Source organism: Anopheles cruzii, chromosome 3 (assembly GCF_943734635.1).
Source record: "Anopheles cruzii chromosome 3, idAnoCruzAS_RS32_06, whole genome shotgun sequence".
Classification (NCBI taxonomy): domain Eukaryota; kingdom Metazoa; phylum Arthropoda; class Insecta; order Diptera; family Culicidae; genus Anopheles; species Anopheles cruzii.
The window spans coordinates 16161066-16176345 of NC_069145.1; the positions used below are offsets into that span (position 1 = coordinate 16161066).

General features: G+C 51.4%; 1 protein-coding gene across 2 annotated transcripts; it reads left to right on the forward strand.

Annotated features, from left to right (window-relative positions):
• The first annotated feature begins 890 nt into the window (after positions 1 to 890).
• On the forward strand, positions 891 to 15251 carry LOC128269657 (uncharacterized). 2 transcript variants are annotated; one of them, XM_053007039.1, is made up of 4 exons: positions 891 to 936; positions 2350 to 2562; positions 7026 to 7546; positions 11968 to 15251. In XM_053007039.1, the coding sequence occupies exons 3-4, from the start codon at positions 7315 to 7317 to the stop codon at positions 14382 to 14384; spliced, it is 2649 nt and encodes an 882-aa protein (XP_052862999.1). In that variant the 5' UTR covers positions 891 to 936; positions 2350 to 2562; positions 7026 to 7314; the 3' UTR covers positions 14385 to 15251. The 2 variants fall into 2 exon arrangements, with proteins under 2 accessions (XP_052862999.1, XP_052862998.1); XM_053007038.1 differs by having other exon boundaries at positions 7058 to 7546.
• The last annotated feature ends 29 nt before the right edge of the window (positions 15252 to 15280 follow it).

The window sequence follows — 15280 nt, forward strand, 5'->3', positions numbered from 1 at the left end:
CACTTTGGTTCAAAAAAAATCATCGCACTTTGTTAAACGCAACTTTGAATTTTTCTTATCAAGCGATTTTTTTTAATCGGTTACAGTATGTGACAAAAGTTTGAGTGAGTATCATCATCATCATTCGTCGATAATCAACACGATAATGAAAAATTACTTTATTCAATCAAAAATCAATCCACAACACAATTATAAAAAAAAAATTTTAACATTAACACAACAATAAATTTTTATTCCGTAGCTGTTCAGTAGCTAAAGTACTTCCGGTATTCGTGACATGGCGTGTCGAGAAACTTTTCGGTAAAAAATAAGCAGTAAGCCAACGTGGGAAGCGCCATGTGGTATGACGATTATTTGCCTGATACCGCATCTGGCGAAGACTCGCTCGATAAGCGTTATCTTGCGCTATAACCCTATCGAAAAGAAGTATTATTGAGTAAATTATACAAAAATTGTAAAAAATTATCTGTGTCTGTACCGTGTGTCGTGGTGTTGGTGCGAGTGTTTGCTTCTTGGACCGTGTTTCGAGTTCAATGTGCGTTGGATTAAAAGATGAAAAAAGGACGAAGCGACAAAAGGACGAAGTGACAAAAGGAGAGTTCGACATGTGTATAGGGTAATGGGTATCTTAAACCAAACCCATTAGGGGAAACAAAATTAATGCAGGCATTGTCGCTCGATCGGAGTTCGTTGGTATGCGTGAGGCCATGAATTCGGATTGGTTATAGACAACTTTTCTATTTTGGGAAAATAAAACTAAAAGCCTCACTTTTAAAATTGATTTATGACCATTAATTTCTTTTTCCCATAGTGCCAGAGCCCGGGAACGCAGAAAAATACAGAAACAGATATTTAGAAAGACAAAGGAGTTTATTTACAAAAAATATTCAAGAGTGGCCGGATGCGTTTTGTCGGGCGGATCGGTTCGGTTAACGAGTGAGTGGGTTAAAAAGAAAGGATTCACGGGACACGGGACACAAGTTTGTTTCTTCACCCGATGACCCTGTTTTGTGTCGCCAAAGTGTGTCTTTCATTGGCGTGTTCACTTGTTCGAAACGTGTTCTCCCCGCGGCGGCGGGGCCGTGAAGTGCGTGAATGTGACAACCCCGCGCGCGGAACATCCAGCATGGAGAGTTGGCCGTGTTTTTCGTTGTTTCGACCTGCAAAGGCCACGGCCTTCACCTAGTCCACACGGCACACGCAAAAAAAAAACACGTGCCCGCACTGTTGGGATGACAGATGACAGAAACTCGCGGTTTAGCTCATTCGCATTATTTCGATGGTCAGCGTGTGTGTTTGCGTAGCGTGGTGTTTGTTATCGTTTGTTTCGCCGCATCACGCCAGCTGATCGCGCGCGCGTCCGCAGTGCGTCAGACTCTGTGGCGTGCTGTTTGGTTATTTTTGCTTGGCCGTTTTTTCTTCCTGGTGCCTTTGCACGCTTCGTTCGTGCCGGTCACGGTAACTTGAACCCGATGCGCGCCCCATAAATATGTGTCCTTTCGATTGTGCGATTTGGCCCGGTGTGCCGGTGGAAAATTTTCGAGACATGTATTACATAAAAAAACTTCCCCGACCACCGACAGAGAGAGAGAGAGAGACGCAGAGAGCGAACGAGCGAGAGGTGCAATGAACGGGCCAATTAGTCACATCCACACACACACACACAGCGCTGGAAGAAGAAGAAGAAGCGGATGTCCCGGATCTTCGGCGGACCGAACACCGAAACAAACCAAAACAATCGGTCGCGAACCTATTTTAAGTGGCGCAGTGAACTTTGTCACCCGCACGATCGGCGGTGATTGGTTTTCGGCGGCGGCATTTGGCGATGTGGGAAGTGAAAAATGCACACCAACAAGAAAACCGCCACCAACATTCGGCACGCCGCAGAAAATCAATGTCAATGACGCGCACAAATGATGATGGTAGCCGCCTTTGTTGTGCTCTTCACGGGTCTGCGCTGAAAATGAGAGAGAAAGTGTGAGCCATTTGACAGCGGAAGAAATCACAAGCCAGAGTGGCCGCAAACACGTGCTCATCAGACTCTGTGCCAAATGATCATCATTCCGCTCGGGAGCGAGCGAAAAGGGCGGCGCGTGTGTGTGAGTGCTGACGGGTGGCGAATTTCCCACACACTTTTCCGGGCGGCCGGGCTGTCACAGCTGATCGACAGAGTTCCGTCTTCGCGAGCGTCTGTCAGCACAGGCGCGGAGCTGTTGCTTTATGCGGCAAAGTTCCGCTCGCGTATTCCGATCACGGTGCTGATGGGTTTGCAAATTCGGCCAACTCAGAAGAAACTTGGTGCACTTCAAGTGTAAATGTGTGTTTTCAATCATTCATTTCCCATTTCAGGTGTAAATTTCATTTCGTGATGCAGCGGGTGTGTATGTGTGATTGTGTGTAACGCTCTGGTGGGTGCGGTGCCGACTCGGTAGAATGGTGGACACTTTTGTCCCGTAAACCGATTTTCAGTTTCTTCCCCTGGGAACCACATTTCCGCCACACTGCAGCAGCAGCAGCGCTTTTATTGTTTCGCCTTCCATTGCCCGAGCTAATCGCAATCAGGTGAGTAGTTGTCATCATCCTTGTGTTGGTACGCACCGGCGCGTAGGACATCCTTTGGTGCAATGATCACACGGCGAACGAAACGGAAGTACCATTTGGGACCGAAACACTAGCTGACCGGCCGGGAAGACACATCCCTTCTAGGTGGCCCCGAGTGTATGTGTGAAGGAAAACCGAGGGACGCTGGGGCCGGTGGTGGGTGATGTTGGCCCGCTGCCGGTTCCGGTTTGCTTGTAGTATATAGACAGTGCTCTAGGTCAAGGTGAAAACCTGCTGCTGCCTTCTGGCACCGTTGCGCCGTTAGTGCGGTGATATTGATTTTTTATTATTTTCATTACCTTGGCGAGAACCGAACAGTGTTGCACCGTCGTCGTGGTCGGTGGGCGGAAAAATAAATCTTTCGTCAACATTCTGTACAGCATTCGTGTTTTGTGTTGGCTTTAAACGGAGATGAAACAATGTATGGCTCAGCTCGTGGGTACTTCAGGTGTGATAAGCTTCGCCGCGAAACTGGTTTGAAACAAACAGAAGGCTTTAGCTGTTATCAAATGCCCGAGTTTTGCCGATTGTGGGAGCTTGCTTTTCCCAGGAGAGGCCGTAAAAGGAGTGTCCTCGCGGGGTGGGCACAATGCAAATCAACGTCGCAAACGCAAACACGACACAATGTCCAGCAACTGGTGGTTGGAGGCTGGAACTTGGAACGGCTTCCGCAACGTTTGTGGAGTGGAAAAATGGCGTCGTACCGCGACTTCTAAATGGGAGATAATTAGCAACAGCCTTTGGCCCACTGGACCCTCCGGCATTGCATTCCGGAAGTGCGGCGCACAGCATAGATGAATCGAGTGGCCGTGGACCGTCTCAGTGAGTCATTTATCATGAACGCGGTGTAGATAAACGACAAAACGTCGATTAACCAAATGGAGATTGTGCGCTCCGTCTGTCCTTATGTTTGACGGCTGGAATGCTCGGTTCAATCGCCCGGAAACTGAAGCTCTGAAACGGCTGTATTATTCATCAACTAAATTGTCCTTCGCTCGTCTCTGACGTCCGTAGGTTGGGCTAAACAATTCCGATCGTGGGCCTGTGTCGGTGACAATACTACTAGGCGGGCCTCTTTGACCAGCCGGAAGCCGGAAGCCGGAAGCCGGAAGATGGTGAGCATACGAATGCCTTTAGTACAGGCAAAACGGAAGCCATACATTTAGAAATGTATTGCTCGTCATGCGGAACATTGGGTTCGCGTTGAGGCGTACCGTTTTGTGTCCATAATGTGCCATTAAACCGTATGCTATTCGAAGGATTGACCTCTGGAGCGCGCGTGATGTCAAGTGGGATGGTAAAATTGTGGTAGACTCGACCACAGCACGGCACCCAAGCAAGTTCTGAATAATATCGGACACTTGTTGGGCTCTGGTGGAAAGTGTATGCTGTTGGGTAACGGCGCTGTGCCCTTTGGGAGCCCTTATGGTGGTGCTTTGCGAAAGGTTTCCGCTACCCTTTCCCAAAGGTCACGAAACGATGATTTAAACGATTGTCCAAGGACGCTGTGCCAGCCAATGACCGGAAAATTGTTTCGGAAAAACCAATCACCAACGTGCTGCTGCTGACGGGGGAAGCTAATGGCCTTAAATCACATCGCAAACCCTTCACGTGCCAGCTCAGGTTGTGGCGGCTGGGGGCTGCATTTACGCAATTATAATTGTAGTACCTCGACTGCATCGGCCGTTGAAGTGTTCGGCACGTCCGGGGCCACGACGGCGCTCTAGTAGGCTGTTTGATTGCGAGAGCATAAAACGGAATGTGACAGTGACTTTTGGTTTTGATATGTGCGCAGCAGCCATTAGAAAGGGATTTCCAGAGGCTCGTTTCAATTTGATGGACACTGAATACAGCCTATCTTATGTAAGACCCATCACAAAGGCCTCCCCCACCCGGGGGGTGGCGGAACAATCAACCGTTTGTCTTGTCTTGTTGCTGTGCAAGATAAAGATGATGAACGATTTTGGGGGCAGTAAAAATTCGCCAAACAAACCACGTGGTGCCATTATTAATTGCACAGAGCAAAAGGCATGAATTGTCAATGTCATGGAAACTGGACGCATAATCTAATCTTTGCCCTTGAACCGAAAGACGTTTGTTGTGCACGCGGCCAAGATTGAATCAGTTCGTTTGATGGATGCGCCAGAGATGCTATTTGCGTCTTTAATTTTAAAATTTTCTTCCAAATCTTTCTCACTGCAAAAGAAAACGTCGGGTTGCGGTTGATTTGCGTTGCGGCTCGCTCGCTCATCAACCGCACGTATTTTCAATTGCGTGACCGATGAAAGATTGAACAGCCAGCGCACGGTCACCTGACCCACCCGGTTGAAGGACCACTCCAATTAGAGGCGGCCCAGCTGAAGGACCACCGACCACCCCAGCTTGTCCATAATTATTCCACCGTACCCCGTGTATTGGCAAATTTTCAAGAACTAATAATTTACGACAGAGCGCTCAGCGCTAGTCGTAAAGCAGCTTGATATACGATTCGTATTGAATGATTAATTGAACGGAGAGCGGAACATGCATTGCTTTTTTTATGGTGGATTAAATTTCATCGGCAACGTAGAATAGAGGACGATTTTTAGAAAAATATTCGATGTATTTGATCGATGAATGATTTGACTACATTCGCAATAATTTTGCCTTAAGGTTTTTGTTTGTTGAAAGAGTGAGCGGAAAACTATTCAGTCATCTTGTCATCGTCTTGAATGTTAAGAACCAATGAAATCAATGGCCTACACAAACGTCAAACGATTATTATCTGTCGAAGTAGTCTTTGAAAAGCCAATGTTGCTCTGAAAGGCGCATACCTAAGTATCGATCCCCTTTCTGTTAACTATCTCATTTATCACACTCGCTTATCGGTACCTTTAATGCACACCGCGGCCGTGGGCCTCACAGCAGAAGGTTCCCCGCGCCAAGTTATGCAAACGAACCCCTCCGGCGCCTGTCGGTGCCGATTGGCTGTCGTCCAAAAACCCGATTCATCGCTAACGAGGTGTGCTAACCCTTCCGAACACCCACACACACACATGCGATATGGGTCGGTTGGCTTCGCTTTGATGATGCACAGAGGTCGGCGGTGTTGCCATCGCGCCAGTTCAATGACTCCACCTGGCGTTAGCGAGTTTCATCGACTAATGGTCTCGCCGGAGCCGCGGCGCGAGCATAGAACGGAAGCGAATTTTGTCGAAGCCTGCTGAGGTAGCTGGTGGTGGGTTGGGTTGTTGACACTCGATCGCAATCGGGGGGGTTTGTTGCTGAGTAGCCAACTGTCAGCTACGCAAGAACTGGGTGGCAAGAGGCAGCTTGTGGACGTCAGAAGGTTCGTTTGATGAATGAAACTCGAGACGGCGGCCTTCTCGCTGACGTCACCCAGTGCGCTCTGCGAATTATACGGGTACAAAACTCCAAGGCAACCTAAACAAAGACGCAGATAACCTCAACCGTGTCCAGTCCCGTGATAACGACGACGACGACGACGACGAGTCCTGTTTTTCGGCGCGCATTTATTACGCATAACTACGCACCTTCGCGAAGAACGCCAAGTCGGCGTAAATAGGGTCGTGTTTTACTACTGACCCACTTCAGGGTCGCACATTCCGCGATGCTTGCGGATGATCTTGTACCGGGTGCTCTTATCACGATCACCTTTGATCACCTTGTTGTGTTGGGTGACAGATAAAAAAGATTGCCCAACAGACTGTAAGGGGGGAATTCCTTCACCAAGGTTATCGCGGGCCGGATATTTACCCGCATGCTGTGGACACGTAACCTTTGCCTGTTACATTGTCCAGCTAACCGATGGACCGGCCCCGTCGCCAGGTGGATGTCAGGACCTTCCGTTTGACGCAACAAGCTTCCAAGTTACATCAGCACAGATGTACGCCAACGATCGGTTACCGATGCTGTCTGCCACTGCTAATGCCTGTCCGTTTCGGTCTGGTCCCATCGCTATCTGTTATATGTCAGAACGACCCCCAAGAACAGACTGAGTCTTCGTCGGGTTGACCGAACTGCTGTCACCTTGCTCGTTTGGCCATTAATTTTAGATGCAAACGAACCACGACTCTGCACCACGGGAAGGGGGTGGACACCCCAGGATGCTAAGAGGGTACCACCGATTTGTTTTGATCATCCCCCCGAGCGCACGATGCGACCTCCGAAGGCGATGCCTAAACCGTTTGGCCCAATGCCAACAGCGGGGCTGCCGAACTGTTCTACTTTGAACCGGTTCAATGTCAGCCGCGGTTCGTTGTGTTGTTGTGCCGCCAGTTGTTCGTGAGATTTGTTTTACCATTTAATGGGAAGCGACACGGAACGTGCTGGAGGGTCTCCTTTGGCACATAATGGCCCCCTGATGCCTCGAAGTGAAGCGTTGTTAGCACATTTGACGTACCATTTCTTTTTCTCATCGCCAGCTGACCGGTTCGGTTTTGTGTTTCCTCTTCAGGTCACATCTCACATCATCACACCCAACACGTTCGTCATCTCACACCGTAGCGTCGGCCTTGGCACCGGATGGAATCAGCGTTCACCCACACCAGCGGGTGCCGAACTCCGAACTTGACCAGCGGATCACGGATCAGCGACTTTAACGGCGGCTCAGTGTCATATGCTAGCTTTGTTGTGCCACAGTGGGGACCAAGACATTTCTGCTGTTTTGGGTAAGACGGAGCTCTGAAGAAAGAGAGCACAACAACAACAACGATGGGCGAGGAAAGTTTGGAGCGTAGCGAGGGAACGCGGCTGCAGCCGTCGCACGTGGCCGATTATAGTCCCGTTCGGCAGGATCATCAAGGATCGCTACAGCCGCCGTCGTCACCACCGGACGACGATGACGAGGCCACCGGCGATGGCGATGGAAAGCGACGCAGGAACGAGCCTTCCCGTGGCGACGAAGCAATGATGGCCACCACCGCCACCGTCGCTGAAGCAAGCGGTAAGCAACAGAACTGAGCGGCCTCGGCGCTATGATTGGAGTGTTTGAAAGTAGTGCAATTTGCCAGAGCAAATCTGTAGCACGTTGTTCCGGTCTGTGGGAGTCCGGTCAAACGGGAGTCCCGCGTGAGCGATTCCTCGAAATTGTTTGGTTTATATTTTTAGATTGAACACTAATGCGGATCAAAACAAGGAGAACTGCGAGATGATGATGAAGAACCCGTATTGCGTTGCCATCGCGAGCGCCTTTGCTCAAAAGTCGGTCGATGCGAATTTTCCAGCATCAAACCGACTGTGGATGAATGTTGACCGAGCTCTCGAAAGTAGACCGAACGAAAGACTCTTCTTGAAGACTGTCGTAAATTTTAGGGTCGATCTAGCCGACTTTAATGATGAAAAGATGTGAGTCAGCATATGAAACTAAGTTCGTTTGAAACGAGACTGCCCGATACGATTTCCAAGAAGCGGGCCGTGGAACGCGCACATGTTGCCACATAGCCTCCAGCAGCGCATTCCACACTTCCGCGAACACGCAATTGTGGCCACACAAGAAGAGCGACGACCACCGACGATTAGATCTCGTCCCGCAGCACCACCCAGCCTTGGGACGTTGGGAACGATTTGCGTGAAAGAGTCGCCGCCGCAGCATGCTGCAACGGCCACAAACCGACCGCCTTCGTCATCATCCTGATTAGGGTCAATTGAATTGTTGGCATTCCGAGATGACTGATAGGGGTAACAGCACCCAGCGGCACCCAGTTTTCTGCTCATGGGTTGATCTCCTTCATCTTGACCGCCAGCGACGCACGTGGCCCAACGCCAGTGTGCCCCCGAGAGAGTGGTGTCGCATGACACATTTCGCGCACCAAATGTCCGTCGAAGGTCACCGAAGGGGTGAATGAGGAGAGTGGAGAATTGGTTTGTTTGTTAGCAGACCTTCCCGGAACACTTACGCTTGACGCTGTTGTTGTTGGGTGATGAATTTGTTTTTATTTGCGTTTTGCCACCCTCCAAAGCTCCAGATGCTGGAAAGTGCGTAGTTCAGTCATCGACACGGTTCCGGGGCTTTCCCCATTTGCGCTCTCTGACGCTGATGAATGATTTAGTTTTGAAGTTGTCATCGTTGAGCTGTGCCAATTGTATTTGCGTATTTATGGTTAAAACTTCATAAAGCTTACGCAAGGTTTGTTGTGGACGGCTGAATCTGCGGCGAAAGATACGTGTGCGGTGCGTATTACCCAACCCCGGCGAAAGGTTACATGCCGAGGGGCAATAATAATTACACAACCTTATCTGGCTTTTCCACCTCCGTTGCATTACTCCTGCGAAAGCGGTACTGTCCACGTTGTGCAACAAAACTGTGGCACTATTTTATCGAGTACATTTTTCACGCACCGAGGTTGGAGCCCGAGCTTGAAGCCTTTGTTTGGGGGACCTCAGACCGGTCACCTGGGTCAGCATGGCTGCATTTTGCAAGCATCTCTGTAATAATGGGTTGGTGAAATGATGGCGGTTCAATAGTAATTTCTGGTTTCCTACTGCACAAAAGTGGTGTTCCGCGAACCGTGTTTCGGGGTCGCAAAGTACACAAACAGAGGAGCGGGCGGGCGGCCACGTTTTAACCTTCGGCCGGTTCGTGGTAAAACCCTGTGTTACCTGTGTAATGAAACGACCGGGAGATAATGCGGTTTTTACCTTCTGGTGGCCGAAACAGCTGGCTTCGCCCCCGACCGGCGGACAACAGACTGTGTCGCGCGCGCGTGTGCCCCTATTTATAGCGTCCACATAACCCACATTTTAGGGACAGATAATAAAATAAAGACGACAGTAAAAGCACACTCGCCGCGCAGGTTTCTTTTTGCGGGTTTTTTTGTGGATTGGATCTGGCGACGACGACAAAGCGGAATCGATCGGCGGACGCTAATGGGCTCACGCCCCAAAACCCCTCGCTTCGTGTCGCTTCTCCGGGGCCGGGGCACCAAATGGCGTATCTCTTGCGTGGCGTTTCGAATCGTCCCGCGTATCGGCGTGGCGTGCGCGATACAAACGGCACGACAACGCGGACAACAAGTGTAACGATAAGCAAGCAGCGACAGATCGCATCGGTTGCAAATTGTGCACGTCAAGTGGCCAATTGAAGGTCAATTAGTGACTGACTGCTGCCAGCGAGCCGAGCGATAGCTAATCAGAAAGACCATTCGGGAACGGGAACGCGTGGCTTTGGCGCACTATTTGGCCTTGGTAGAGATATGAGGTAGAAGCTGTGACGGATGCCGATGATGAAATGGTGAGTGAGAGATTGCGATCTTCACGAATCCCTCCCTTATTGCTAATCCTTGTGTCAATAGGATAGCAACGCATCGGTCTAATCCGCAGCAAGAGCAACAAAAAATCCGACGGGCGAACTGAGTCACGAAGCGGTTAGAAGCGGTAACGTGTGATTTGGGCCAAGCGGTGGCGGCTTCGGCGACGCTGGCACGCGATAATCCGATCCGCCAGAGCGAGACAGAACCACGCCAGATAAGCGGAAGATGTTTTCCGTCCCAGGTCGGGGACCGCGCACCGCGACCTGTGCGTTGTTGATTCGAATTGTTTGAAAATATTTACACCATGTGTCTACGAGACGTGAGTGGAAATTTTTAATCAGCCCCCCTACCGTGGGGAAATTGTTGGTCAAACGGTTCTCAGTGCCGCCATTTATTCCCGAGCACACACACAGGCCAGGATGCGCACGTGGGCCGCCCAGAGACAGCTGATTTGCGCGGTGTGCTCTTGAATGCTAATGCCCAACCGTGTGTGGCAAACAAAATGTCATCCATGATGATAAGGTTAAAAGAAAAGCAACCTTCTGCACCGAGCGAACTCAGGCGGGGCGAGGCTTGTAAGAGCGTGTAACACTTCACCCCGAAGGTGTGTCGTATTTGTCAAAGCGGGAAATAGGATTTGTAAGGGAAATTTCCTGCATGACGCTTTCTCAACGGCCCGGCCCCTCCGGCGATGGGGTGGGGTTGGTCAGGATTTATTTTCGGTGTCTGGTCGTGAGCAAAGGTATTCCTATTCCTGGTCCGGCCGGTCGATTCATCTTGTGGAAATTGTTTGCTAAGCGTTCGCGAAGCGATCCGGTCTATTTCGGGCACACTGTCCCAACGAACGGTTGTCCATCAAGCGGGCCCCGGTCGTCGGTCCAAAAAGGTTAGCACGCGTCGTGTGGCGCGGGGGCCCCCTCGTACCAAGGATGTCGGCAACGAAGGTTTTTGTCCGGCTGATGATGTTCCCTGCGCTGCGCCTGGTGCAAGGTCAAGGACTATTCGCAACCTTAACCTATGGAGCGAAAGGTGACCGGACGGAGCTTCATCGCTTTCCAACCGTGTACCGGGACGCGCCCCAGGGGGTTAGAGTTCCGTTCCAATCTCTTTCGCCTTTGGAGATATTTCTGTCTGCTGTTACTTTTCTCTAATGAAGCCTATCCTGGTCCGGAACCGAGCATGAGTTGACTTGTTTGCTCTGCACCACGGGAACCAAGAAATCTGTCGCCAGGTTCTTCGACAGCTCGTTGAGTCATTTCGTTGGAAGAGTGGCACGAGCGGGGGTAAAGCAAAGAGCAACGCCCGTCGGTCGTCGCGTGAAGCTTGCCGCGAACGTCATCGTCATAGGTTGGAGGATTCCGGTTGCTTTCGGACACCGCGATAGACGGTGGGCGAGCATGCGCACGGCGTTTGTTTTTGTTGACACTCCACGCGACGGTTGATGGCTTGCAAATAATAGCCTACTGCAGTTGAAAGGATGCCCCTCGAGAGTCGTTTGTTTGGGCTGACGACTCCAGTGAGTGCTCGAGCCGCCGGAGTGTGTGTCACACTTTACAGAGGTAATTCAAACTTTGAACGTGCAAATAGTCTGATGGCTACTGCTAGTGGACTCGGGGACGTTGAAGTAGTTATTACAGGATTTTTTGAAATAATTTTGTACCAGAAAAACCGCTTGACGTCGATTCGAGTTGGCGCTCGTTCAACGTATGCAACCAACCGCTCGAATGGCTGCGTACGTTCTCTTGTCTGGAGTGGATTTATGTGGACCATTTTGAATGCTTTTTGAACAATTCAGAAAACAATTTATTTTTACCCATTTGCTCGCAGCTAAAAGTTGATTCTTTTCCCAAAAAGGCCGAGCAGCGAACAAATTAAAAATATCCCAGGTGTATCAAAATGCACGGAGCAAGTTTATGACCATTGTGGGCAACTTTAACTTCGGGAAGAGGCATTTTAATCTAATCATGGAAACGCCATGTTCCCTCGAGCCTAATAAACGGCTGAAGCTGGGTGGAACTTGATTTGAACTAAGCCGTTATCATTGTAATTTGCTATATTTTGAACATTAATTAATGTTGTTTACTGACCTATTTCCTCTATGCCGTTCTGATTGCAGAGCCGATAGAACAGACGAAACCCGATCCCGAGCTCGGACCCGAAAAGGCACCCGCATCGATGATGGTGTTGCAGGAAAAGACCGCTCAAGATCGACCCAATGCTGCAACGGAAGAGATGGAAGAAGAAAGCGGTCACCCGTACGAGGCGAACGGTGGTACGGTCGCACTACTTCCACGCAACGGAAGTGCCACTATCTGTCGAAGCGTTTCGAACAACACCATGCCGCAGATGAACGCGGCCAGCGCGAAAGCCAAAGATCAGTCGGTCGCGCAACAGCGATCTTATCGTTCTCCCGCGGACACCGGTGACCCCGAGGATCCGGACGATGACGATGGAGAGTACGAACTGGTACCGCCCGACGGTGGCTGGGGTTGGCTAGTGCTGGCCGGTTCGATGTTGGTCAACATCCTGGTGCCGGGCACCATCAAAAGCTTCGGGGTGCTGTTTGTAGAGTTCCTGGAAGCGTTCCAAGCGACCCCGTCGGCAGCCGCTTGGATTCCAGCGCTTTGCTACTTCCTGTACAGCTCGCTCGGACCACTGTCGAGCATTCTGTCGGTGAAGTACAGCTACAGGACGGTCACGATCGTTGGCGGTACGTTTGCGGCCGTCGGCATGATCATCACGTACTGGGCCACTTCGGTCAACTATCTCTACATCAGCTACGGTGTGCTGGTGGGCACGGGGGCCGGCCTATCGTTCCCGCCGACCGTGTACATCGTGACGTCGTACTTTGTGAAGCTACGCGGACTGGCGAACGGGCTCTGCATCTCGGGCAGTGCACTGGGGTCAATCATTCTTCCGCCGGTGCTCCGCTATTTGCTCGTTAACTTTGGCTACCGCGGAGCGTGCTTGATCATGGGCGGAATTACACTGAACGTTTGGGTGGCCGCCATCTTCTACGAGCCGGTCGAGAAGCACATGAAGCGCGTCCGGAAAGCACCACCGTCGGAGTGTGACGAAGAAATGGAAGCGATCGTACGGTACGCGGGCGACGGTGATCATCGCGATGTGATACTGGAGGAGTGTGAATCGAACGAAACCGATCCGCCGGATTCGCTGGCCAATGGAGTCGCTGGGCAGCTGCAGCAGCAGCAACAGCAGCAGCCGTTGGTCATTAAACCAAAGTTTGCCATCATGGGCGACGACACGCCGACCATCTCGACGCCGACGCTCGAGCACAAATCGCCCGATATTTTCCGCTTCAACCCAAAGAACGGTCTGATCGATGGGTTCGCCCGCAGCGTCTCGGCGGCGGCCGTACCGTACGGTCGCGACGATCTTCCCGGGGCCGGCGCTGGTGGTGGCGGGCAGCGGCAGCGCAAGATCAGCACGCCGATCAAGGAGGAACATCGCAATCTAACGTTCACCAGTCAGCTCAGTTCGAACTCGTTCCTGAACAATGACACGGCCGGATCGTACTTTCGTCTGAACCGTCTCAACTCGATGCGGAGCGGAGCGAATCAGGTCACTGGCACCACTACGGGCCATCCCCGGCAACCGAAACGATCACCGTCGACCAGCAGCTTCCAGTACATGAGCACCCCGTTCCACGGCAGCACCTTGTCCACGCACCAACCGAGAGAGTTCGCATCGCACCTTTCGCTCCGCTCGTTCGGTGGCAGCGCCAAACCTTCCGATCAGGGAGCGGGCGGCAAAGCGGAAGGGGCCAGCGGCAAGGCGAAGGATGGTAAGGGTAAAAGCGTTGCTAAAACTTTCTTCGATCTGTCGCTACTATCCGACCCGGCCTACCTGGTGATACTGATCTCCAATTCGACCAACGCGATCGGTTACACGAACTTCATCATCCTGCTGCCGGCGTACGCGATCTCGCTCGGGTTCGACAAGAGTTTGGCCGCGTACCTGCTGTCGATCGTGTCGACGCTCGATCTGGTCGGCCGGATCGGCGGATCCGCCCTGTCCGACACCAATCTCATCCCGAAAGCGTGGTACTTTGTCGGAGGCCTCTCGATATCGGGCTTGGCGCTCGCGCTGCTGCCCACCGTCAACAGCTACACGATGGTGAGCGTATTCTGCGGCCTGTTCGGGTTGGCTTCCGGGACGTACGTTGGCATTACGGCCGTCATTATGGCGGATATGCTCGGCACGGAGCGGCTCACCTCGTCGTACGGTATCAGCCTCTTCGTGAACGGTATCCTGCAGCTCGTGGGTCCCCCGATCTGTGGGGTGATCTTCGAGCGAATGGGCCGCTATCAGGTCCTATTCACGGCGCTCGGCTTCATTCTGCTCAGCGGATCGGCCCTGTGGGGCTTCATGCCACTGATCAGTCGACAGAAGCGCCGGAAGCAGGCGCTCCTCGAGCAGGCAGAGAAACAGAACACAAAGATGGTCACCGAGGCGGAGGGCGACAATCTGCTGCAGGAGAAACGGGACGCAGACAAAGCACTACTCGCTTAAGTAAAGGCCGTTTGTGGGGAGGGCAGCGGTAGTGACTTGGAGGAGAGATTTTAAACTAAGTTTAAGCGTATTATGCAGCATTCGATGACAATTTCGCTTCCGACGATTGCCAGCCATGGGCCCCCGGGAACAGAGAGAGAGAGGAGTGTGGAAAAATGTGAGCGGAAGCGAAAGATTGTGAGAGAGTATTAAATATTTTCGACGAAAAAGAAAGGGCGGGAGAGAGCGCGTGGACAGAGGAAGAAAATGACCATACACTATAGTCTAGGAAGGGTTGAAACAAAACTTTTTAGTTTTAAGTATAAAATCGACAGAAAAAGGGCCGCCACTAACCAACACAGCCGATGGGCGGCAGCAGAGATGAGAGAGAGAGACAGAAGGTATCAAGAAGGCGAGGAAAACAACCATTAAGTAATTAGTATTATCGGCCGCGTGGGGTCGGCGTTCTGCAAAAACACCGCCGGTGACCCTCGGTTTAGTTGCCAATCGAACGGGCGAACAGGGGTTTTGGTTTGCTCGGAATCGGGAGCGGGCAGGACGACTAAACTGAGCGCTGGCTTTCTTCGTGTGGCATTTTGTGTGGCCGAAAGAATCGTGGTGCGTCGAAGAATCCGGGGGGGCTAGCTTAAGGCAGTCATTTTAGAGAGTTTCTAGGTTAAGCGAATGCACAAAAGTTAACTTAACGCTCCTGCTGTGGGGGACCCAGTGCCGCAAAGTGTGTATCTGTAAGTGGTGAATCCCAAACCAAAGGAAGATGAGGCACGGCCCCGGCCACACGGAGCGCTCGCTGTTGAAGGAGAAAAATGTGTTATTTTCGCCGGACGGAACTAAAACAGGATTGTAGATAAAACTATATACCTAGATCAAATGAACCATTATCGATGATAAGCAATTGA

Excerpts from the sequence above, each read along its gene's own strand:
- LOC128269657 (XM_053007039.1), top strand. The coding sequence starts at position 7,315 with ATGGGCGAGGAAAGTTTGGAGCGTAGCGAGGGAACGCGGCTGCAGCCG. Across the intron at positions 7,547-11,967 it reads CACCGTCGCTGAAGCAAGCG|AGCCGATAGAACAGACGAAA; the intron begins GTAAGCAACAGA and ends TTCTGATTGCAG.